The sequence below is a fragment of the Drosophila virilis genome, chromosome 6 (genome assembly GCF_030788295.1).
Source record: "Drosophila virilis strain 15010-1051.87 chromosome 6, Dvir_AGI_RSII-ME, whole genome shotgun sequence".
Taxonomy (NCBI): Eukaryota; Metazoa; Arthropoda; class Insecta; order Diptera; family Drosophilidae; genus Drosophila; species Drosophila virilis.
Window position 1 is genome coordinate 1,216,412 of NC_091548.1, and position 26,076 is coordinate 1,242,487.

The 26,076-nt window shown below is 41.0% G+C and overlaps 2 protein-coding genes and 1 long non-coding RNA gene across 9 annotated transcripts; 2 read left to right on the forward strand and 1 right to left on the reverse strand.

The window, feature by feature from the left end:
- Positions 1-213: 213 nt before the first annotated feature.
- Positions 214-2,303, reverse strand: LOC26531148 (uncharacterized). 4 transcript variants are annotated; one of them, XR_011417073.1, is made up of 4 exons: positions 2,222-2,303; positions 1,428-1,982; positions 1,173-1,373; positions 214-997 (listed from the first exon to the last, which is right to left on the reverse strand). It is a non-coding gene; the product is annotated as an uncharacterized lncRNA (long non-coding RNA). The 4 variants fall into 4 exon arrangements; XR_004303468.2 differs by lacking the exon at positions 2,222-2,303 and having other exon boundaries at positions 1,428-1,624; positions 1,769-2,086; XR_004303469.2 differs by lacking the exon at positions 2,222-2,303 and having other exon boundaries at positions 1,428-1,587; positions 1,769-2,083.
- Positions 2,304-6,023: 3,720 nt separating this feature from the next.
- ci (cubitus interruptus) lies at positions 6,024-16,758 on the forward strand. 4 transcript variants are annotated; one of them, XM_015168528.3, is made up of 7 exons: positions 6,024-6,244; positions 6,793-6,857; positions 11,095-11,480; positions 11,541-12,214; positions 12,490-12,978; positions 13,329-13,493; positions 13,567-16,758. In XM_015168528.3, exons 1-7 carry the CDS (start codon positions 6,227-6,229, stop codon positions 16,111-16,113), a joined length of 4,344 nt encoding a protein of 1,447 aa, XP_015024014.1. In that variant the 5' UTR covers positions 6,024-6,226; the 3' UTR covers positions 16,114-16,758. The 4 variants fall into 4 exon arrangements, with proteins under 4 accessions (XP_015024014.1, XP_015024013.1, XP_032290089.1 ...); XM_015168527.3 differs by having other exon boundaries at positions 6,029-6,234; XM_032434198.2 differs by having other exon boundaries at positions 6,029-6,230.
- Positions 16,759-17,358: 600 nt separating this feature from the next.
- On the forward strand, positions 17,359-25,840 carry PlexB (plexin B). Its single transcript, XM_002059686.4, has 5 exons — positions 17,359-18,242; positions 18,706-23,442; positions 23,500-24,089; positions 24,155-24,337; positions 24,413-25,840. Exons 1-5 carry the CDS (start codon positions 17,651-17,653, stop codon positions 24,518-24,520), a joined length of 6,210 nt encoding a protein of 2,069 aa, XP_002059722.1. The 5' UTR covers positions 17,359-17,650; the 3' UTR covers positions 24,521-25,840.
- The last annotated feature ends 236 nt before the right edge of the window (positions 25,841-26,076 follow it).

Sequence of the window (26,076 nt, forward strand, 5' to 3'; positions counted from 1 at the left end):
GATTGCATCGAATGGGGCTTAACTGAAGCTCACGGCCTTACTCTTCAAGTTCACCGGCATGGGTTAATTGAATACTATTGAAATGTATTTAGATATATGTATATATATTATATTATTTTTTATTATTTAATATTAAAATATACAAATAAATTTAATATAAAATAAAGGCACAAAAACATTCAAACCGAACAAAGGGTTAAAAAAAAAATACCATTGAATTTTTGAGATCCATCGTTGGACTTGGATTTATTTAACAAATTTAGCCAGGGTTTCATATATTTACGGCTTTTATTTTTTTTCAGCAGAACAAACAATATTTTAATATAATATATCATAATACATAATATATATTTCCATACATATTAAATACTTGTTGAGCAGCCCTAGAAAAAAGTCGACGAAAGCAACAATTTACTTGATTTTGTTGTTGTAGCTGTTCTTGTCAACTCTTTTAAAACTCTTTTGGCTTTTCTGGCATCCAGCCATACATACTAACGTACGAGTGTCTGCGCCTACATACATACATACATATATACGAGCTACATACAGCATAATTGTTGATCTCCTCCGAGTACGAAGTCTTTCTGCCGCTGCTGATGCTGAATTCGATACATAGCATGTGTGTGTTTGCATGTGTGTGTATGCTTGTGTGTTTGTATGTATCCGCACACTGATCACTACATGCACATATACAACATATACATATGTATGCCTATACACATACATGCATACACATGCATGCTTATACTTTTGTAAGAACTGTATGTATGTATGTATGTACATATGTAGGCACATGTGGAAATGAAGTATTTAGGTATGTAATAAAAAAAACAACTAAAACTGGATTTGAGAGCGAGAGTACGACGCATCAGACTCCGTTGACTACTTCGTTTGGGGCTTCGATTTGCTGACTAATTAAGCCCTTAACATCGGCCCAGACCCATGCTCGAGAAGTCGTATTGAAAATAAAGTCATTCGGACTCCTTCGATTGTCAGTCTTAATATGAAAGCGTAAAAGATATAAAATGAAAGCATAAATGCACTCCTGATGTACATACGTACATATGTACACACTTCTATATATGCATATATGTATATGTGTATGTATATGTATATGTATATGTATATGTATAATATGTACATTCATGTATTCTGTACGTATGTATACTTACATATTTTCAAGGAAAGGCTGCTAAATTATTTTTGATGTACATATGTATGTATGTATTTAAGCGCAGGAGCCGTCAAAGGAGTTGTCGAAGCTCTCTAGATCGCGACGTGTTCCTGCATGTTACATCGTCTTGGACTGTCGCCGGATGATGCTGTGCGGGGACTCAAATGCAGATGCAAAACCAAAAAACTTACGTATACACCTACATAAAGCCATATGTTCATATACATATATATGTACATATATTAATACATACATATCTGGTTTTATGTTGTTTCCGAGAAACGACGAAGTTCCCTCGTTAAATAAGACGAATGCGCACAAGTGTGAGTGTGAATGTGAATGCTTTGTATTCATAATCACAGGCAGGCAGGCAGGCAACAGGCAGGCAACAGGCAGGCAGCACGGAGCTGGGTCTGGTGTTTTTCATAGAGTAAAAAGATCTTGGAATGACTTGAATAAGACGTTAAATTACAAAAGGGAAAACACATAATGAGATCGTAGAGGAGCGCACAGCAAGCGCATTTTCGAGGTTCGTTTCAGTTCCCGCTGTGTTGCCCTGCATACACACGTACATACATATATGTATGTACATACCTAGCAGAATTTGGGTCCGAGTTCGAGTCCGAAGATTCTCTTGCCACGCCGCAGGTTGCCGGAGGTTGGTTCGATGTCGACTCTGCCTTTGACAAATGTCCGCACCTTCCAGGTACATTTGCCACAATGCCAACGATTTGCAGAGTCTGAAAGACTAGTTCGACTGTCCTTTTTGGCGAAGCAGACACGTTTCTAGATTTTCAAAATAAATGTCCTGAAATTGAAGAACTTCTCTGTTTCATGCTCTTTCGGATATCATTCAAATAAGTTAATATGCGCAGTCGCAAGTTTTTACTTCCTAATATGAGCTTTTTGAAGAGTGGGGCAAGAGTATATAAAAGATACAATTTATAGATTTATGCCTACATATCAAATTATTGCATTTAAAATTATATAATATATAAGTATAATATGAAATGTTGAGGAATTATTAAACATGCGTAAAAAAAATACCTAGCCAGTTTTGTGCTTCCTAATTTTTAGCATGTTTTTTGCTTATAATTTTTTTCCTATGTTATTTTTCTAATGTTATTTTTTTCGATCAGTTGCGAGGTAATTCTCCAATATTTTTTGAACATTTATTTAATACGTTTTTCGCAAAGCCCACTCTTTTTGTTTGACAAAATACTTAAATAAAATTAGAGTACGGACAGAAAAATAGAGTAATATCCAAAACAAAACATTATCTTATATATGTTTTATATCATATATTTTTTTCAGTGTCCTATATCTTATATATTTTCTATTATATACATATTATCTATATCTTATATCTTATTATTTTCTATTTTGTATATATTATATATATCTTATTATATCTTATATCTCTATACATAAAACTCTTTGTCTTGACTGACTGAATGGCTGATTGGTGATCAACGCACAGCCCAAACCGTAAGAGGTAGGAAGCCGAAATTTTCACTGTGGTTACCTTATGTGATGAAGATGCACGTTAAGATATTCCATACATTCAGGATATTCCACCCACAAGTATGGAAAAATCGCGAAAAACGTTTGTATGAAACTTTTCTGTTTACCATCCGATTGGCCTCAAACTCAATTTCAAAGTTATTTGTTCAAATTTAATTCAGGGGTGTCTACACTTTTCCAAAACTGTATTCCTCCTTGGTGGAAATGGGGGTCAAAGATTTGGTGGGTGACGTTTCGTGCTCAAATTCATTTTCAAAGCTCTATATGAAAAAGCATTTGAGACGTGATTCACATTTTTCGCAAATTCTAAACTCCTTCGGTAGAAATGCGATTCAAAGATTTTTCGATCGCAGTTTAAAGTGTGTGTCCGATTTGCTGCACACTTATTTTTAAAGCTCTACATAAGAACTTAAAGATTCCACCCACAACGGTGGTTAATTAGCGAAAAATGTTGGTTTTGTTAACCATCGGATCGGTCTGAAACTTATTTTCAAAGATCATTGCTAAAATTCATTAGAGGGGAGTTTCACACTTTTCGAAAAATACATTCCTCCTTGGTGGAAATGGGAGTCAAAGATTTGGTGGGTGGTCTTTTGCCTTCAAATTCATTTGCATGGATTTTTTGCAAAATCTAAGCTCTTACGGTGGTAAGTGGATTTTTAAGTAATTTTTTTTAGATTTTAAGCTCTGTCCGATTTGCATCAAACTTATTTCGAAAGCTCTATATAAGAATATAATGAATACGTGTTTCAGGGATTTGGGGAATTCCACTCGAAACAGAGGTAAAATGACGGAAAACGTTTGTATGAGAGTAGTTTGTTTACTGTCTGCTCAATTTCAAAATCATTTTCAAAGCTATTCGAGAACATTAATTTTATAACATAAGTGCCACAGGCCAGGCCAGGCCAGGCTATACCCGCTAGTATATTATATACGTATATGCACTAGCATTATTTATCCAAGTGATTCAATTTAATTGAATTATTTTATATTTATAATATATAAAAGTTATTATATCACTTGACTTGATCTCAATATTGATTAAGTGGAGTTATACAAGTTGGTATTATCTTTATTACATTTATCTTATTACGTTTGTGTTAAAAATACTTCCTTGTGAGATTCGGTTTCCCAATCTAGTTTTCCACATCTATGAACCCATGTTCGGTTCAAAATATGGCTTGTAATATATCTATTTATTTATTAATAATTAAACTTGTTTGAATTTTGCTATAATTGATCTCTAAAAAATAAGGTAAAATAAATCCATTGGAAGGAGCCAAGATATTTATGCTTTGGGACTGTGCCTCCGTTAAAAAGCTTTTATATTCTGAGGTTCTAGTCGGGAGCTCCCGACTAGGGGATACCCTGAACTCCATTCTTACAACATCAAATGCATATATTTATTCTATTTTAGAAGCTATATTTCAAGTTCAAGAATTTGCCCAAAAAACAATATCGAAATCGATTTTTATCGATTTCTTGGAAACGGAGTAAGTTATCGATTATCGGAAACAAACTCGATCTGCGCAGTCACTAGGAGCACCTACATCTATTTTCATAAATAAACATAAATTTCAAGTTTCTAGCTCTTATAGGATCTGAGATCCTTGCGTTCACACATACGTACGGACGGACGAATAGACGGACGGACAGACAGACAGACAGACTGGCGGACATGGCTAGATCGACTTGACTATTGCTGATCAAGAATATATATACATATATATACATATATATGCACAAATACAATATACGCTTATACCCGTTTTTAATGGGTTCAGGGTATAAAAAAGAAATGGTTCATCTGCTTAGTAGAATGAAAATTGATATTACAACCCTGGTACATCCTAGGTAAATCCTTTTTGAAATTAAATTTTAAAAGTAAAACGAAAAGAATATGTGCAAGTGCAAGACTAGAAATCAGGTGTTCGTAAGACTTGTATTGATTCTTAAGACCGGAAAGTAAACAAATTTGTATGATTCGTAGACTCTCCCATAACATATATTTGTATGGACATACGCTTATTCGGTGGCACTTGGTGCGTAAATGTTGACAAAGTCAAGTAAATCTCATCTTTATTGGGAAGCACAAATATGTACAGAGTATATCTACAAAAGCATCCATCTATAAAATAAGGGATATATTGGATCTGCTTTGATGAAGTGCGAATTGTTTACTCAATTCTAGAAGGATATAGCTGGTCATTTGGTCAAATTATGCAGTCTGACTTTTCAAAACCCGGATACATCCGCGTAATTTCTTTATAAAAAGAGCATTTTGTTGCATTAATTGAGCTCTGATGCGTACACACACACACACTGTCTACGCTGTAATGAGTGAGAAAGAGTGAGTGAGATGTACAGAATGAGATCCGAGTGTGTGCACGCGAAAACGGGAGGCAAGCAATGAAAAAGCGGGAGAGAGAGAGAGAGGGAGATAGAGAGAGAGAGGTAAACATTGAAGAGAGCTCTGTGCAGACACAATGTGGGTGCGCCTAAAAGATGGTCTGTGCACGTCTGCTGCATAACAAGTAGCAAGTTGTTAAAGTTGGGTTCGCCGACGCCGAGACAACATGTATGCATGTGCATGTATTGTATCTGCTGAGCTACGGCTTGCAGAGAGAGGGACAACAGTTTTATCATTGATAGTGCTGGCAAATTGAATAAAGCGGCAATTCGAATATATATGTTTTAAAATAAAAAGAAAATATATATATAGCAATTTCGTAGAGGACACTCATTTTACAAGGTAATATTTATATATTAATCATTTAGTTATTCATAATTTAATGTGCATCCAACGTTTCTTAACTGAAATTTAGAGATTTTCTTCAAATTGATCAGATGTATTTGAGTACACATTTACGCAGTGCATTTATCGCTTAAAAGTAACAAAGCATTGGTTGCTGCAAAAAAAAACTAAATAAAAAGATAATTTTTTTTTTTTTATGGGATGCTCAGTTTGTATGAATTGTGTTACCAGTTGCATCCTATTTATTTTGTAGCCGTCAACAGTTTTTCCACAGCTAGATGGGGCAACACTGATGTGGCGAGAGTCGATCTAGCAAGAGAGCCGACGTTTTGGTATGGTCATCTTCAATGTGCCCGCCTTCTCTCAACTTAGGTCTGAGAGCAAACAGAGGCAAAGGCAGAGCAGATCGTGACCTGTGACTGTATACACTTGTGTCTATGGCGTCGTATCTACGTGTGTGTGTGTGTGTGTGTGTGTGTGTATTTATATATGTCTGTGTCTCAATCTGTACCAGTATCTGTTTGTTTTTTGTTTCCAGGCATGGGTGTGCGTGAGCACCGTTCGCTGCTCCAGCTAAAGCAAGCGAGGCATTGCAAGAGCTGCTGCTGCCTCAGTCCGCTCGGAATAAACACGGCAGAAAGACGCCGTGCCGTACACGCCCGTTATTGACTTTGTCACACATAATTTGTTTTTGCTGCCTGAAAGTTACAAATTAAGTGGTTCATTGATGCCCTCGAGCGGTTCAATGTTGTGCTGTACTGTCGTGTACACATATGTGTAGGTACGTGTGTGTGAGTGTCCTATGTCAATGCATAATTTAAATGCATAAATTCATCTCTATGTATGTATGCATCTGCATATGGATATCTATGAACAATTAAACACTATCGCCAGTGTGAATCAACGAGGAAACATAGAAGAAAATCTATGTGTATGTACATATGTATGTACATACAACTGTCTAAAATGTGCAGACGCATCCTCGTGCAGAAGCGAACACCTAGACAAGAAGTAAAAATGCTAAAAATAATGAAATTCTAATGAAGTTGCTGCCAGTTCCGTTTACAGTTCACATGTATACATATATGTATATACATACATGCATATGTATGCGTAGTTTGAGTGTGTGTGCGTTTAAATCTGTATAATCACAAATTCTATAACTATGCATACGCTTTTGGCGTGGTATAGAATATATATACAATATACACATGTGTATGTTAAAAAATCGTAACTGATCAATTCTGTTTGAAAATTCAACCAATGGTGCAGCGCCGACGGCAACAAAATGAATAAATTACTTTAAAATAAAAGACTGTGTGACCAAATCCAATTTCAGTCCAAATCGACATCGGCACACTCCAAAATGGATGCGTACACATTACCAACGTATTTTCCGCTAGCGTGAGTATTATATAATTTTTTATTTAATTCGAAAATATAATTGTTCTGTTTCGGTTTCTGGGATAAGAGAGCAAAGGAAATTTAAGGTTTGATTTGTAAACCTGGTCTAAATTTAATGCTTATCAAAAAATCGACATCTGCCAAATATGGTATGATAAATTAAATTGTTGTTTCCAAAGTTTTCTATATTTTGGAGCCGAGTCTCCCCGAGTCTTAATTTTTTAATTTTAAGCCGAAACTTTTGGTATAATTATTTTGGTATACTTTTTGGTTAATAGTACTAAATAAATTAGAATGCGGGGTTTGAACCGATTCGAAACCTTTTAATACCCACTTAACCCACTTATAAGTTTGTTAAGTAGTTTATCCATTATAACAGGCCAGCTAAGAATCTTGATAACTCTCCCTCAATACCCAGATTTATCAATTTCGAACCCTTTTTATAATAACTAGATTCATGTTTATTATTTTTATTCCAGATGTTAACTTACGCTTTGCTGACAGTCAATAATAGTTATTATAATTATATATCAATTTTTGTGTATTATTATACATATATATAATATAAATTACTCTAATAAATAAATATATACATATTTAATCCCTAGGAGGGATTTGACTACCAAACGATGCGAGGGATCTAGACCCCTCAATTTTCCTTCCTACTTTGAGGGCAGAGTTTTTAAAATTAATTTTTTGAAGCATTTCCTGTTTAACGTGAATAGGTTTAAGAGAGTTAAAAGAAGGAAGTTCTTTCGGGGTTTCTTTAAAAAATGGAAGCTAAAGGCATGCTTCTATTTGGCATTTTGTTTGAATGTAGTTAATTAAGACCTCAGCATGGTCTCAGACACACAAACAAACGTTTATATAAAGCCAGGCCCGTAATAAAGGGCTCCACTTTCGAGCCTCCCTTTTGTCGGTTGCTGCGGGTACAGCTCGACACGAAGTCGATGTCGATGTCTTTGTTAGCGTCACGATCTCGGCATCATTTTATTTCTCTTGAGCTGCTTCTCTTTAAAACCTGTTTTATAGATCTTCGAAAAGACACATAGAAAGAGACTGGTAATATCCTACACTTATATATATATATATATATATATATATACGCTAAAATTTTCCGGCGTTGTTCGGCGCAGTAATGCTGATTAATATAATTACTATTTACATGAATATTTATTTCTTAGATTTAGCAAACATTTGTCTTCAAGCGATAGTTCCTTTTGCTTCTAACTCTTATATCTATATAGACGCTTGAATTGCCCGGTGTTGATTGGCGCAGTCTTGCTGTTTAATATATTTACTATTAAAATGAATATTTATTTTTTAGATTTAATAGAAAATCAAACTGATTTTTCGTTTTGTTTCTGATATTCTAAAAGTTATTAAAAGTTTTTTACAGTTACATAAATTTTTTTTTGAACCTTTCGAGTATATATTTTTGTCGAAAATAACACCAATAACGTGAATAGAGTACATTTATCGGAGTGTTTAACTGAGAACGCAGTTAAAAACGCAGGTCTTTGATTGATTTGTATTCGGAGGCGAATGCCTCCTCAAGCGAATTTTTATTGTTAATCGTAAATAGTGTACCCAGCCATAAGCCACAAGACAGCACGTTTGAATTTCTAATCGAATTCGCAAAGTATGCCATATATATTCTCTGTACGCTGGAATAAACTTGCACTTAGCCAAATCTTTCGAAGGAAACCTCGGATATATATATACACATATATATATATGGATTATAAGTATCCGAGGTTTTCTTCGAAAGATTTGCCTAAGTGCAAGTTTATATATATATATATATATATATATATATATCCAAGTCCTAGGAGCTAACAAGCTAAAATTTTTACTGAAATTTTTACGTGAAAAACGATTGTATGGAACATTTTGTGTACTCAATTTAAGTGATCTTTTCTACATTTTAGCTTGTTAGCTCCTAGGACTTGGATTGTGCGTTGAACAGTCAGTCAGTCAGTCAATTAATCAGTCAGTCAATCAGTCAGGAAAACGATCAGAAGAAAAATTGCAAACAATATTTCGCCCATTTAATAAATTGGGCAAGCGGAAAAACAAGTCTTTAATTAGGTCATATCCAGATATTTAAAAATGAAATACAAATCTGTTGCACAAATATTAAATGTTGATTTTCCACTAGCAAACATTGAAAAATCTAGAAAAACGTTTGTATGAAACTCTTTTGTTTACAATCCGATCGGCCTTAAACTAAATTTCCATGTTCTTTGTGTAAATCCATTTGAGGGGTATTTTAAACTTTTCCAAAAATGTATTCCTGCTTGGTAGAAATGGAGGTCAAAGATACGGTGGGTGACATTTCCAAGGATACATAAGAAAAATCATTTGAGACCTGTTTTACATTTTACGCAGAATCAAACCATTCTCGGTAAAAAGTGCAAGTCAAAGATTTTTATGATAATGTTTTATTTTTTTCCGATTTGCTTCAAAATTATTTTGAAAGCTGTACATAAGAACTTAATGAATACGTATTTCAACGATTTGGGAAATTCCACCTGCAAAATCATTTTCAAAGCCTTTTGAGAAAATTAATTTTACACGGCCACGGGCAAGGCCGGCCTGTACCCGCAGAAGGAAGCTTCTCCGACCCCATAAAGTATATATATTCTTAATCAGCATCAATAGCCAGGTCTGTCCGTATGTCTGAACGAAAGGATCTCAGAACTTATAAGAGCTAGAAAAATTTTAGATGTAGGTCCTCCTAGTGCCCGCGTAGATCGAGTTTGCTTCCGATAATCGATAACTTACTCCGTTTCCGTAAATATTAGAGTATTAGAATATTTTATATATATCAAGTATCTTTAATTTAATACCTATCGCCATCCCTCGCTAACACAGAGCTGTATATCAAGTTAATAACCCAACGAATATAAGCTACAATTTTCTATGGTACAATAAGATATACTGTAGCAAATTTCAAAAAGATCGGTTAAGAGAAAACCAAAAGTTTTATGTAACTGCACAATTGGATGGCACAGCTAGCGAAATATCAAGAATTTGTGTTTACATGTACGTACACATTCATGCGCGTCTGCTTCGCTTTCTATCACATTCTAACAGCATTGTGATTGCGACTTTTTTCTGTAATGCCATTTTAGTTTGTTTTTTTCTCTCGATAAAACGTTATTATTGGTGTGGCTGTTATGTAGAGGCATAGCAAGTGTTGCGGTCTGTCCCAAGTTCGAGCCCTACATGGGAAACAGTTTTTTTTTTGCTATTTTGTCTGTTGAGTAAAGTCGTCAGCAAGTATTACGGTTAGTTGCGAGCTGGAACCCTGCCAAGGGAATTTTTTTTTTAAATTTAGCTTTATTACTTCACGAGCGCGTTGCGCGTTATGCATTTTGGCGTTGAAATTAGAGGGTTCAGAGTATTCCCTAGTCGGGAACTCCCGACTAAAACCAGCTACTTATAAGATATGTTGTATTTATATACTAGCGAGTATACCCCGGCCTTGCCCGTGGCACGTATAAAATAAATGTTCTCAAAAAGCTTTGAAAATGATTTTGAAACTGATCGGACGGTAAATAAACTGCTCTCATACAAACTCTCAATTACCTCCATTTTACCACTGTTTGATGCAAATCGGACTCAACTAGAAATTTACAAAAATATCATTAAAATGCACGTATCATCGAAGAAGTTTAGATATTGCAAAAAATGTGCAACTCGTCTTGAATGATTTTTTATGTAGATTCATGGAAATGAATTTAAAGGCGAAAGGCCACCCCCAAATCTTTAACTCTCATTTTTATCAAGGAGGAATGGATATTTTCGAAAAATGGGAAGCACCATTCATACAAACGTTTTTCGCTATTGCGAGTGAAATATCCCAAATAACTAAAACACGTATTTACTAAATTCTTTTGTAGAGCTCTGAAAATAAGTTTGAAGTAAATTATAAATGGCTCGTACGGTTTGCGCTGTGCGTTGATCACCAATCAGTTTTTTAAAGATATAATTATACTCCATTTATTCAAATCCTCATCCCGCGTTGTCGGGATAATAAAGGAATAAGGCAAATAGATGGCCAAATAAAAGATGCATATTTATTATATATATCGAGATGTTCTCTTCGCTTCTCATTTTATTTTATTCTATTATATTTTAACACATATGTAATTTATTTAGGCTTCTTCATATTTTATTTATTTAAATATTTACATTTTTTTTTTCATTTTTTTATATTTTTTTTTGGCAGTTATACAGAATTGCAGTTTTTGGCGTCAAGGCGGGCGGCTGCGGCAGCTGCCGCGTCTTCAGTCTCGGCCTCGGTGCTGCCGAGTTCGCCTTCCGCCAACCAGGTACACACAACGGACGTGAGCAGCTCGGTTCCAATGCCGGGATCACCCATGCCCCCTTCAGGGCATGCGGACTCCAGCTTGGCTTCCAGCGCCGCCGGCGGCCACACATTGCACCATCATCATCAGCAGCAGCAGCATCATGTCCATGGGCACAATGTCAATCATGGTGTGCCTGGGCAACCGGCGCAGCCACAGCATGATTTTCATCCGGCCTACAGAATTCCCAGCTATGTGGAACAGTTCTATTCCTTGCAGAGAGCCAGCCCCACCGCTTCCTATCACGGTAAGAGAAGTAGTCCGCGTTTAATGGCTAGTCGTCACTCAAATTGACTGTCGCACACAGATCCGTACGGAAACTGTGCGCCAACGTTTCATCTGGCAGGCCTGGGTCTGGGCTCTGGAGAGTATTTAAGTGCCCGGGGTATGGGCTCGCTGACCGAACTGCATCATGCGGCTGTGGCAGCAGCAGCAGCCGCCGCGGCGGGATCTCTGGCCAGCACCGATTTCCATTTCAGCCTGGACGGCAATGGACGGCTGGGCAGTCCTCGTCCAGGCGGCGGCGCCGGTAGCATGCGGGCCAGCGTTAGCCGGAAACGGGCGCTTTCCTCATCGCCCTACTCCGACTCGTTTGACATCAACTCAATGATTCGCTTCTCGCCCAACTCACTGGCCACGATTATGAATGGCTCCCGCGCGGGCAGCGCGGCGAGCGGCTCCTATGGCCATCTCTCTGCCAGTGCCATCAGTCCGATGGCGCATGCGCACACAACGATGTCGCCCCATCTGCAGCAGCTGCAGGCTCATCTGCTGCGCGCCAGCGCCGGACTGCTGCATCCGATGCAGGCGGCGGCAGCTGCCAGCTATTCCATGAGCCATGCGGCAGCCGCCAGCGCTGCGGCCCTCAGCCTGACCGAGGTCTCTGTCAAATCCAATGCCAAAGAATTGGCGCCAGCATCAACGTTGCTAAGCACAGTTGCAGATGAGTCCGCGATCAAACCCATCATTAGCTCGAACAAGGTGAGAATCTGCAACTCTTACACTAAAGCCCTGCGTCGGTTAATTCTCTCGAATTGAACCGAAATCCGATTGACTCTATTTGAGACTCTTCAGAATTTAATCCGATCAAATCGAACTTAATTGCTAGTTCGAACCGAATCGAGCCGATCGAGGTTCGAGCTCGAACAGCTTAATCACAACATGCTTGAGTATTCGAAAAATGAAAGTTAATTCGATGCAGGGCTCTTATAATCGAATAGCAGAAAATTTACCGAAACATTGCAAATCAATTAAAGAACTACGATGATGGAAGCATCGATCGCAATCGACTACAGGCCAAAGCCAAGCCCATCGAACAACCGTCGTCGACATCGGAAAGCGTTGCCCAAGTTGAAGCTGACAGCGCTTCGGCGAATCTCTTGGAGCGGCGGCAACGGAACAAGGCCTTGGGTGGGGGGCATCGGGGGCTCAGCCACCACGACGATGGTCATCCGGATGGTCATCCGTTCAACGAATACGACTGTGCCACGGCGGACACAACGGACATTAAAGATGAGCCAGGTGATTTCATCGAGACCAATTGCCATTGGCGCAACTGTAGCGTCGAGTTCATGACCCAGGACGAGCTGGTCAAACACATCAACAACGATCATATTCAGAGCAACAAGAAGACATTCGTCTGCCGCTGGGAAGCTTGTTCGCGCGGTGAAAAGCCATTCAAGGCGCAGTACATGCTTGTTGTACACATGCGTCGCCATACTGGAGAAAAGCCTCACAAATGCACGGTAATTTATTTCGAATATTTATTTATTGAATATTATATCGGTTTGCCGAGTTTGCTCAAAATATCTTGAATGATAAAAAAGTTTTCGATACAACAACACTTAATTTTCGTCCGATCGTTCCTATGCAAGCTAAATGACATAGTGGTCCGATGTTGAAAGAATTTTGCATATACATATATGAGCAGCATTGTAAAACTAATAAATGCCAAGTTTGGTCAAGATATCTTGAAAAAACAAAAGAAAAGTTCCATACGAGAATCTACTGTTCGACGGTCTGCAAGGGTATAAAAATATACAATTAGCAAATAAAAGAATAATGAAGAAACAACAATTTATGTGTTCTGGTATAGTTTGAGGGATGCTATAAGGCGTACTCTCGTTTGGAGAACTTGAAAACCCATCTGCGTTCGCATACAGGGGAAAAACCGTACACCTGTGAATATCCAGGCTGCAGCAAGGCCTTTAGCAATGCCAGCGATCGTGCCAAGCACCAGAACCGAACCCACAGCAACGAGGTGAGTTGTATATTTGTTAAATTAAATCAAGTTCCCATTAAATCGATTAACTAATTTGAACAATTTAAAACAGAAACCGTATATCTGCAAGGCGCCGGGCTGCACGAAGCGTTACACGGATCCCAGTTCGCTGCGGAAACACGTGAAGACCGTACACGGCGCCGAGTTCTATGCCAATAAAAAGCATAAGGGCTTGCCGCTGCATGATGCCAATTCGGGTCTGGATAGGGATCGAGATAGTGGCCAGCAGCAGCAGCAGCAGCAGCAGCAGCATCAGCTGCAGGAGCAGCACATTGACTCCAGTCCGTGCAGCGAGGATCTGCATGGAGGCAAACTGTGTCCGGCCAGTGTGTCCAGTCCGAGCATTAAATCGGAGTCGGATGCCAATTCGCCGGGCCAACTGGCTGCAGGAAACGGAGGTTCTGGCACGAATTCCGATTGCCTTATGCACATCTATAGGCAGGATGATCTGAGTAATGCCACCGTGCCGACCCTCGACGAGGGCTGGCCCTATGACGACGATATCGATGCCGCCGATCTGCCCATCGTGCTGCGTGCCATGGTCAACATTGGCAATGGAAATACGGCATGTGCTAGCACCATGGCACGCCAGCGTTTCCGCAGTCGCCTACAGACTAAGGTGATCAACTCGAGCAATTCGATGTTGTCCAACATACCGGAGAGCAATCGATCCATTGGCATCATTGAGCTTAACCAGCGTATTACCGAGCTAAAAATGGAGCCGGGCACAACAGCCGCAACTCCGCAGCCAGGACGACCTTTGCCGGGCAACTGTGCTGGACTAACCGAGCTGCACTCGCCGTCACAGCCGGGAGGCCAGCAGAGTCGATCCACGGCAGCTCAGCTCCAGCAGGGGGGCTATTCGCAGGCGGCGGTGGCTGCGATGCGACGCGACAGCCAGAACTCGAATGCCAGCACATACTACTGCAGCATGCAGAGCCGAAGGAGCAGTCAATCCTCGCAGCTGTCAACGATATCGACAATGAGGCCCTGTCCCGTATATAATATGGGATCGGGCGCTCCATCCTTATACGATCCAATATCGCCGGGCTGCTCTCGTCGCTCCAGTCAAATGTCGAATGTGGTCAACGCAACGAATGCTCCATCAATGTGCCAAACATCGAGCGGCATCTGTGGCGGATCTGGGTTGCGCAGCAACTGCAGCCTACCTCCCCCGCCGTCATCCCACCTGATTGCCTCGCATTTGCAACGCTTGCAGTCGGGAGAGGCGCGCGCCTACTATCAGAATCCGAATCAAAATCCGAATGCGAATGGCGGGCGTTATTCAATTCCAAACGTGCTGCAATCGCCGCTCAATTCGCACTTTGCCAATGCGTACGAGGAAAACCCGATCTCCCAGAATAGACGTCAGTCGGAGCCTATCATGGCACAGCAGAGCATTGACCGAAGGTTCAATCCAAATGTCTTCCAGAACATGCGCAGCTCCGTCAATTCCAATAATAGAAATCGAATGTGTCCATCGACGGCTTCTACTTCCACTTCCACTTGCGTACAGACCAAGGATTGCCCAGGTGAACCGACAACCATGAACAATTCGCGGGAACATCATCCCAATGAGAAGGTCAATTTGGATGAGGTTGAGGAGCTTATATTGCCCGATGAGATGCTGCAGTATCTGAATTTGGTTAAGGAAACCGAGAACCCGAAATCAAAGGATGGAGGAACACCAGCTCCACCAGCCAACAATATACCGGATGGAGGATCACTTACAGCTAATGCGGTTTATCAATCTTTGGTGTCGCCAGCACCAACCCACACTCCCAACTGTCCATCTCCACTTGTGCAGCTGATGTCCCCCCAATCCGGACATACCATGTCGGCGTTGGGTAGTCCATACTCTCAGAGAAACTATGAAGCAGAAGGCGCCACCCATTTCTATCGTCAACAGCAGACGGTTTACTGTACACCAAGATCTAATAATGAACCGTTTGTGACGTCAGGTCAGGCGCCGGCCCCGATCCTCAACCCGACTCCGACCATAGCCATGACCCAGGCATCCCAGCATCCGGCTCAGGCTCCGACTCCCACTCAACCACAATCAACTCCCAGCTACGAGCCACAACAGATTATTGACTCCTCGATGACCAGTCTACCTGAACTGTCGAATCCTAATTCGTTGGGCGTTGTTCCCAACGTAAATAACGGCAACGAGATACAATGCGGGGTTGTCAGCCAGTCTCAGTTGTCGCCGACTGCCAATATGGATGTCAATTGTCCGGCAAAGGCGCCACAGAATCCCTGCTTACCGAAGCCCATGGAGGGGGAAGATCAGTTAATTGCTCAGCCCCTAAGGGTGGAGGCTAAGGTATTGTCGGAGCATCCGAGCATTATGTCATCAATGCATTCGGAAACCTATCAGCGTACCCTGGAATATGTCCAAAGCTGCCAGAACTGGATGGAGACGAACAGTTCGTTGATGGGCAATCCGCAAATGTCCAGTAACCAACACAATCCGATTTGGGCTGATGTGAGCAGCTCGACGCATCCGCATCCCAGCACAAATATGATTATCAACGATATGACAACATCCTTGAGCTCTCTACTGGAAGAGAATCGATACCTGCAAATGATGCAGTAGCATACTAAATAATGGTTATATCTACGTTTGGAAAGACTTATGCTCACTAGTTTTTATAAATCATTCAAAGATTCATATTCAGAGTTGCCAATTCAGTTTAATTAGAACATTAACAGATGTCATTAGACAGACAGTTGACATTTTAATACATTTATCAACCCTTTTACAGTTTTTATTTTTACAACTGGATTAAGCTACTTTTTTGAAGCGGCAGGTGGCCACACTGGTCATATTCAGACATGACTACACAAAAGGACAAGGACATTGATTTTATTAATTTCAAAACCAAATCTACGCGACATACTTCTAATAATCATTCATACACACAAGCAACACTAATGTACTTACATACACAGCTTCAGGGTACAGATATTTTCGAGTATTGAGAATTAAGAATTATTTATTTTTTTATTTTCGATCGACCGCAAAGAAACATACATACATATATATTTAAGTATATGCTTATATGCTTATAAGGAAACGTTTGTAATTGCATTTGTATTTAAGCAATTCAAGAAGATAAATTTCTTATTTAAGATAGCTATAATCAAAAACTACCAATACGTGTCTTCCCAATTTCAATTGAAATATAGTGAACATCGGTATAAAAATAAAGATATAATAAATATTTGCCTATTATACAGATTCATATGAATAATTCATAATTTATAATATGTATAACCTGATTGGCGAGAGCAATTTATAAACCTATTTCTAACTGAGCAGTTGATAATATTAACAGTTACAATTGAGTTTTACAGTGTAGATCATTCAAAATTAGCACTACTAAATTCTTTACAGTCCCAGCTGAGTTAAACGACCAATTTTAACAGCGAAACGAAAAATAGTCAACTTATTAATAAAAAATAGGGCAAAACCACATATGATAAGTTGCCTTACAATACGGAATATCATTTAAAATTATGTGAAATGTTCACTAATGAATATCAGTTTATGGTGTCTTACACATGAATGTGTTTATGTCCATTTATCTGAGTGTGTGTTAGGTTAACATGTTAACATTGCTAACATAAAACACGAGTTATGGGTGAAATTCAAACATTTTAAACAGGAAAATAGGGCTGCCAACGCTATTTATGACCGATTACCGGTCGCTAACAAAAAAAGAAATATGTATGATTATACAGTCTTATCGATAGTACATCAGAGCTGTTAAATATGCTATCGAACTAATCGGTTTTAATCATCGATAGTAGTTGATGATTTGACAGCTCAATTATGAAAGTATACACTTTTTTCCACAATATGTACATGTGTGTGCGTGTTTGAAGTAGTGTACGCAGAATTCCTTTTAGTTGATTAATCAAATATTTTCTTGTTACCGCAATGTAATTCTAAACCGTTTTCAACTAACAGTGTATAATAGAATGTGATTCAAGATGCATTGGTAAAGCTGGCTGTACCATTGATAAAATAGCACATCGCATTTGCTCCGCCTCAACTCCCTATGAAAAAAAACACCATTTTGAATTTTCTATACATATAAATTAGTGGTCGGAGGACTCGCACATAAAGGATGTTGCAACAAATCTTCTGCCAGCATGGCGCCGTATACATTTTGGATGCCTTTTTTCTATTACTGCAACTGCATTCCGCAGTGGATTGCATCAAAGTTGAGCACGCAAATACCCATCCACATTCGCATCTGGAAGTGTACAACAAGCAGTTCCCATCAAGTGATATAGTTGCTCAGTTTGCTCTTCCGCCAATTGCCGGCGGCGTGGCTGGTGGAATATTTGACACAGGCGGCGGCGGCAGCTCCACCTCAACATCGACAGAGGCAAACTTTGGCAATCGGACGAACTCTGCCAACAGATTGGGAATTGGCGCTAATAGTCAATCGAAAAACTATTTTACGCATCTCACCTTTGATTATACGCACAACGTACTGTATGCGGGCGCGACAAACAAGATACTAAAGCTAAATGAAAATCTGCGCGTTCTCTCGGAGGCAGTCACTGGTCCCAAGCACGATGCACCGCAATGCCACGCCGGCGGCTGTCCGGAGGATGTGGAAACGGTGCTGGTCAATAACTTCAACAAGATATTGGTAGTTAGCTATGCTCATAACGACGGCATTCTCATCTCATGTGGTAGCATCCGACAAGGTATGAACAATAGAATCCACTTTTTTCTGCCTTGAACCGATTCAAACGGGGAAAGTATGTAATGGGCAAGCGGAGCTATCCCCGATCCATGATCCCCTACAGGCCTAGTCCGTCCGATCTCAGAGACAGTAAGAATCCGTTACCGTCCCCGATCCGATATAAAGATCCTGTTTTTGGATATATCTCGCAGCTCAAGAAAATTAAACGTACCAAAAATTTCGTACTCTCCTCGGATACCTCCGGCCATTCCTTAAAAATTGATTTGTATATTATATATATCTGGGCAATTATATAAAGATCTGGTAATCGAAAGCATTTTCCATAAAAATATGGGGATCAGGTCCGTCCGATTAGAACTTTTGATTTGTAGCTTTATATCCATTAGCCCCACAAAAATAAACCGTACTCTTATCCAGGTAAACTTTTATATCAGTTGTATTTATAAACCTTTTTCTTTCGGCAGGTGCTTGTGAGATTTACAATCTTTTGCGATTCCCGGCGGCGCCGCAATTTGTGGCCGTGCCATTGGCCGCGAATGACGAATATGCTTCCACGTATGCGTTCGTTGGGCCCGCGCGTTATTCGTGGAAAGAGGAGGATATACTCTATGTGGGCACAACGTTCACCAACGTGGGTGACTATCGGCATGACGTGCCCGCGATTTCGTCGCGCCGCCTCGACGATCTAAACTATGCTGAATTCTCAATACAGCAGTCGATTATTAACATAGATGTTAAATATCGTGATCACTTTTTAGTTGATTATGTCTACGGATTCAATTCGTCAGAGTACGCATACTTTGTTCTCGTGCAGAAGAAGTCGCACCTGGCCGAAGAGGCCGGCTATGTGACGCGTCTGGCACGCATCTGCATTACGGATCCCAACTATGACAGCTATACGGAGATAACCATACAGTGCACGGCCACAGACGATCACACCGACTACAATATTTTGCGCGATGCCAAGATCACGCACGCCAGTCAAAAGCTGGCTTATCAAATGGGCATTAAGCGAGATGATCATGTGCTGGTCACGGTTTTTTCGCCATCAAAAGATATAAGCGACCAGCCTGAGAATAAGTCGGCCATGTGCATATATAGTCTCAAGGACATTGAGGATGTGTTCATCGAGAATATACACATGTGTTTCAATGGCACGATTAAGGATCGAAATCTGGGCTATATATCGGGCACCATCAACGATGGCAGATGCCCAATTGTCGGCTCCTTGGGCAATATCTACAACTTTTGTAATGTGGGACTGAAAATAAGCGGAGTTGCCCCAATATCAGCACATGCCCTATTCCACTTTGATAATGTGTCCGTCACCTCGGTGACAGCGACAACAACGACCGATCAACAGCATTCGCTGGCGTTTCTTGGCACCGAAGCCGGCACCGTCAAGAAGGTGTTATTATCCGGTCAGAATCCCGGCGAATACGAGGAAATCGTCGTGGACGCCGGCAGTCGCATTCTGCCCAACACAATGATGTCGCCCAAAAAGGACTTTCTTTACGTTTTGTCGACGCGTAAAATAACCAAATTGCGCATCGAGCATTGCTCTGTCTATTCGAATTGCTCAGCCTGTCTGGAGTCGCGTGATCCCTTCTGTGGCTGGTGCTCATTAGAGAAGCGCTGCACAGTTCGCTCCACCTGCCAGCGGGATACATCTGCATCGCGCTGGCTATCGCTGGGCAGCGGGCAGCAGTGCATCGATTTCGAATCTATTGTGCCGGACAAAATACCCATCACGGAGCTGACCCAGGTGCAGCTGGTTATACGCACCCTACCGGAGCCGTTCAATGCCAAGTATCGTTGTGTGTTTGGCAACTCGACGCCAATCGATGCCGAAATACTGGAGCATGGCTTGGCCTGCGCCACGCCGCCAATAGATCAGAGGCCGAGCATTGCGGCCAATATGGATCACATATTGGTACCGCTCTCGGTACGCAGCTCGGAGACCAACAAGGACTTTGTCTCGCGCTCCTTTGCCTTCTTTGACTGTTCGCATCACGCCAACTGCCAGTCGTGCGTGCGCAGTTCTTGGGGCTGCAACTGGTGCATATTCGACAACAAATGCGTCCACAAGTTGGAGCAATGCCGCAACATGGAGAACGCCATCAGCGCAGAGGGCCAGTGTCCGCATTTGAAGCGCAATCGCCAGCCAATATTGCTGCCGGTTCGTGTACCCAAGGAGATTCGTTTGGAGATCGAGAATCTGCCAAAGCCAAAGAGCGCTCACGCCGGTTATTTGTGTACAATTCAAATCGAGGCAGCCCAAATGCTTTTGCCGGCACACATTGAGTCCAACAAGATCGTCGTGTGCGAGAAGACGCCGTACTTCTACGAGACGAACACGCACGAGTACGAGGCCAAGGTGGAGATCACATGGAATCGCCAACACTATGTGGACACCGCTACCGTCATATTATATAAGTGCGATGTACTTGGCTCGCATCGCGAGCACGCCGATTGCAGCTTGTGCGTCACACGGGATCCCAAGTACCAGTGCGCCTGGTGCGGAAGCTCGTGTGTCTACAATGAAACATGTGCGGGATCGGTTGGGCATGGCTATGATACGGCCACGCTGGGTTCGGCTCTCCCGCTGCAGAACGAGTGTCCCCGTCCGCGGATCGACATCATTAAACCCCTGTCCGGGCCGATCGAGGGCGGCACTCTGGTGACCATAGAGGGCAGCAATTTGGGCATACGCGAGGAGGATGTGCGCGGCAAGATCTCGATTGGGACCGTGCCATGCGACCTGGTCAACTATCAGATATCCGTCAAGATTGAGTGCCGCACGGGTGCAGCGCTGCACGAGATGTCGGCGCCCATCAAGGTGGCCAATGATGCCGGCTACACAGAGTCGAGTGTACAATTTCACTTTAAAGATGTACAGTTGACCGGCCTGTATCCTACAGTTGGACCCAAATCTGGCGGCACACAGTTGTCCTTGTTGGGCAAATACCTGAACATCGGCTCTAGCATTCGGGCGTTCCTCGACGAATACGAGTGCCATATCAATGTGACGCAGGCCTCGTCTTCTCGCCTGTCGTGCATAACGTCCGAAGCGACACAGCCGGAGCCAATACGGTCTCTGCGCCTAGTTGTGGATGGCGCCAATCGTACCTTCACATGCAAGAGTCCTGACTTTGGCCAGCAGCAGCTGATAAGCACATCGCGCAGCTATTACGGGGCATATTACAATATGCCGCCGCCGCCGTGCTCGATCTTTAACTACACACAAGATCCGCGCATAATGCAAATCAAGCCGCTCCGCAGCTTTGTCAGTGGCGGCCGCATTCTGACCGTACATGGCATGTATCTGGACTCCATACAAAACCCGGAGCTGGAGGTGTTTTTTGATAACGAACGCGTTAACAAAACTTCCTGCACTGTGATCAATTCAAGCCAAATGGAGTGCCCGTCGCCGCCGGTCAATCTGAAGTTCGAGTTGCTCAAATCGGCGATTGAAACCAGCTCCAAATCGGAACAGGGGAAAGATAAATCCAAGCGCAAGCGTAATGCCCTGTTTAATGACAGCTTCAACATTTACGCAACGGGCTCGACGGCCTCCAGTTACTTCGCCAGCAACAGCATGGATGTGGCTGCCTTTGTTAAGGTCCATGAGACGCAGCTCAATTTGCAGCTCAGCTTTGTCATGGATAATGTGCAGTTGGTGCGCGACTTGAACAAGTATTTTCATGATATCAGGAGCACAATTGTCTATCTGACCGATCCCAAGTATCTGCCGTTTCCTAACAATGGCATTAAGCTCTATAAGGGTGATACTTTGGTTATCGAGGGCGAGCTCCTGAATTTAGCGGCCGATGAGTACGATGTGAATGTAACCATTGGCACTGCCCAGTGCAATATAACGAGCCTGGCTCTTACCCAGCTGCTGTGCATTCCGCCGGAACAGCAGCCATCCGCGACCGATGAGAATGGCGTCGATCAGTCAACGGATTTGCCGTTAGTCGTTGTCAAGGTTGGACGCAACTTGCGCTTTGTTATCGGTTATCTGAAATATGATTTAAACAAACCCTATGCGCTCTCCCATGCCATGCTGGGCATCATTTTAACCGTCGTCAGTCTAATCATTGTTCTGATAGTTGTGCTGATCATGTTCAGGCGGAAGTCGACGCAGGCGGAGCGCGAATACAAACGGATACAGATACAAATGATCACGTTGGAGAGCAATGTCCGCTCCGAATGTAAGCAGGCATTCGCCGAACTACAAACGGATATGACGGATTTGACGGCGGACCTGGAGAGCAGCGGCATACCGACGCTCGATCATGTCAATTACATAATGAAGGTATTCTTTCCGGGCGTATCGGATCACCCCATCTTGAATTCGCCGAAAATGCGCGGCAATAGTCAGCACACAAATTACGATACCGCCATGATGCAATTCGAGCAGCTGGTCAGCAATAAATATTTCCTCTTAACCTTTATCGAGACGCTTGAGGCGCAGCGATCCTCCTTTTCGATACGCGATCGGGTTAATGTCGCCTCCCTGCTGATGATAGTGCTTATGAACAAAATGGAGTATGCAACGGAGATATTGAAATGCCTTTTGTTGCGCCTCATCGAGAAGTCGCTGGCCAGCAAACATCCGCAGTTGATGCTGCGCCGCACCGAGAGCGTGGTTGAAAAAATGTTAACCAACTATTTGGCGATTTGTATGTACGATTATCTTAAAGAATATGCGGGTTCCAGTCTCTTTCTGTTGTTCAAGGCCATTAAGCATCAGGTTGAGAAGGGTCTCGTCGATGCCATAACGCACGATGCTCGATATTCGCTCTCGGAGGAACGTCTGCTGCACGAACAGGTCACACATTCCGTTGTCATATTGCACATCCTGCAAGATGACCTGGACGAAAAGGTTCAGTGTCGCGTCAATGACTGGGACACAATATCCCAGGTCAAACTGAAGATTCTCGATGCAATTTTCAAAAATACGCCGTTCTCGATGCGGCCATCCGTGCACGAAGTAGACCTCGAGTGGCGTCATGGTCGCGGCGGTCATTTAACCCTGCAGGACGAGGATCTGACTACAAAAACCATTAACGGCTGGAAGCGCCTTAATACGTTGTCCCATTACGGTGTCAAGGAGTCGGCCGTGATGTCTCTCATAGCCAGACAGAACGATAGCTACAATATGCCTTACAGTAAGCAACAGGCGCCTTACCACAATTGTAAGTTATCCCAAATCTTAAACGTAAATCTTCCTTATTACGGTTTCTTCCTTTTAGTTTACTACATCAACAACTCACAGAGTCACATTATAATCAACAACGATATTGAATCCGGTCTGCAGCAGCCGAGACTTTATCATTTGGTCAAGCCCATAATACCCGATCACTATATGAATATCAAAAACTCTGCAATGTCCGGAGTGCTAGCACCGGCGCAAGGCGGCACCCATTGCATTGTCAACGGCAGCGAGCGGGTCAATAAGACCATACCTGAGGTATATTTAACTCGCCTGCTGGCCACAAAGGGCACAATTCAGAAATTCGTCGATGATTTCTTCTCCATAATACTGACCGTGAATGAGGAGCTGCCGCCAGCAGTTAAATGGCTTTTTGATCTGCTCGATGAGGCGGCCAGACGTCATAATATTGCCGAAACGGATATATTGCATGCCTGGAAGTCGAATAGTTTGCCGCTACGATTTTGGGTTAACTTTATTAAGAATCCAGATTTCATTTTCGATGTTAACAAAACCTACTCTGTGGATTCTTGCCTGAGTGTCATAGCGCAGACTTTTATGGACGCCTGTTCGACAGCAGAGCATCGACTGGGCAAGGACTCGCCATCCAACAAGCTGCTGTTTGCAAAAGTAAGTACAATTATTCCCCTAGCTGCATAACTGGACACAAATTCTGATTCGCTTTATTTGAACAGGATATTCCGAACTATAGAACAATGGTTAAGGAATTTTACAGGGACGTGGCAAGGCTACCCCAAATCAGTGACCAGGAAATGAGCACGGCCATGCAGCAATTGTCCGTACAACAGAATGAAGAATTTGACACAATTTCCGCACTGAAAGAGCTGTACATTTATATAACAAAGTACAGAGAACAGGTGAGCCATTGGAATTGATGGTATTGATTAGAGTTGGTTCGATTTTATTGACAAAACATTTTTTTTTTTCTTCAGATAATGGACGCTTTGGATTCGGATCCAAATTGTAAAAAGATGCATCTGTCTAGCAAACTGGAAAGTGTGGCTTGTACACTCGACGGCGAGGATACGTCAAACTGCTGACAAGAATGTGCGTTCCATTATGTGATCAACAACGCTGCTGCCCTGATTTTTATCATTTCAAGCATCCCAATTTCAATTCGAAAACGATTCGTTTTGGGCTATTGTGCAAAGAACCTACAAACAACTACTCTATCAAGTGCCAACTCGAGCAACAAAACATGCCGCATATTTTAATTTCATCGCGTTGTTTCTGGTATATATATTCCGACAAGAAGACGTTATATAGAAAAATGATGGCATCCTTTTGCACTAATCATTTCGTTATGAATCCCCACATAACCAAAAGCAAAATCTCAATCCATAACCAAAAGATTTTAAGGAAACCTTCTTGGTTTTGTGACAAGATTATTCTAACTAAACCTAACCTTTGATTCTAATTGACGAAGTGATTTATAATATAAAAAAGATATTTTCATTCCCCGTTTGATCCACGATACTTAAATTTTTTATCGCTTCACGATTAAATTGGGTTTTTTAGACTTGCAGATTGAAAATCTGCTATTTGTTTTATGTGGTCATATATATTATATAAGTAAAAGCACGCGTGTAGATATAAATTAAATATAGATATTTAAGGTATTGTCGGTATTCTCAAGGAGTTATTATAAAGTAAAATAATGTACGAATAAAAGTACATCCTTAATCTTAATTATATTCCGACATATTTGGTTTATTCTGTTTTTTTTTTTTTAGATCGAAAAAAATCATATTAGTTACTAAGTACAATGTATGCATTTCATCGATATATATGCTATGACTGAATTGTACAAAAAATTAAAAGAAAAGAAAAACAATTAATTGCATTTACTTTATATTTATATTACGTTAAGATAAAAATCATATGCGTTTAAAGATAGATTATTTCAATATTAACAACTAGATAGTAACTTAATATATGCAATTCAAGCTTCCGAAATGTTTTGAACGAAGTGAATTCTAGATTTTTACTAAATGTCGGTTCTTTAATTGTTCTTTATTTTTGGCAAGCCGAAACAAGTAATTTGTACACTTCTACAACTTGTTTTCAAGAATGTTTTAAGTATTATATTTGGTATAGGCTGCTTTAATTCGGCTCAAGAACGAGCTTTGTATTTTAGAACATGTGATATATGATGTATTAAGTATTCGTACAAGTTAACTAAGCAAAACTCATATGGAAGGGCTTTATTTTTGAACGCCTACAAACAAAATTTTAAAAAATGTTTCCCAAAATCGCAGCAGCTACATAATAATTTTTACTCTGCCCATTTTTAACTTTAAACATGTACGTTTAATTTTATTGTCTACGAAATGTATTGACTAAACATAAATATAATTTGCTTATTGATAATTTTGATAATGATAATAAATATTATATAATAATAAATAAATATATCATAAATAAATAATATTATTTTGAGTTGCGATATGCTAGATATAGTTTGGTATTCTTTATTAACACAGTTATATGTATGTATAAACTGAAAAATAAGGATTAATTTATTTGACTTATATAGTTTTTTTTAAGAAATATTTTTTTCTTGAGGTATATACTTATTTTGCGTACCTTTTCTTTT

Excerpts from the sequence above, each read along its gene's own strand:
- ci (XM_015168528.3), top strand. Across the intron at positions 12,979-13,328 it reads AAAAGCCTCACAAATGCACG|TTTGAGGGATGCTATAAGGC; the intron begins GTAATTTATTTC and ends GTTCTGGTATAG. Across the intron at positions 13,494-13,566 it reads ACCGAACCCACAGCAACGAG|AAACCGTATATCTGCAAGGC; the intron begins GTGAGTTGTATA and ends AATTTAAAACAG.
- PlexB (XM_002059686.4), top strand. The coding sequence starts at position 17,651 with ATGTTGCAACAAATCTTCTGCCAGCATGGCGCCGTATACATTTTGGAT. Across the intron at positions 18,243-18,705 it reads ATGTGGTAGCATCCGACAAG|GTGCTTGTGAGATTTACAAT; the intron begins GTATGAACAATA and ends TTCTTTCGGCAG. Across the intron at positions 23,443-23,499 it reads ACAGGCGCCTTACCACAATT|TTTACTACATCAACAACTCA; the intron begins GTAAGTTATCCC and ends TCTTCCTTTTAG.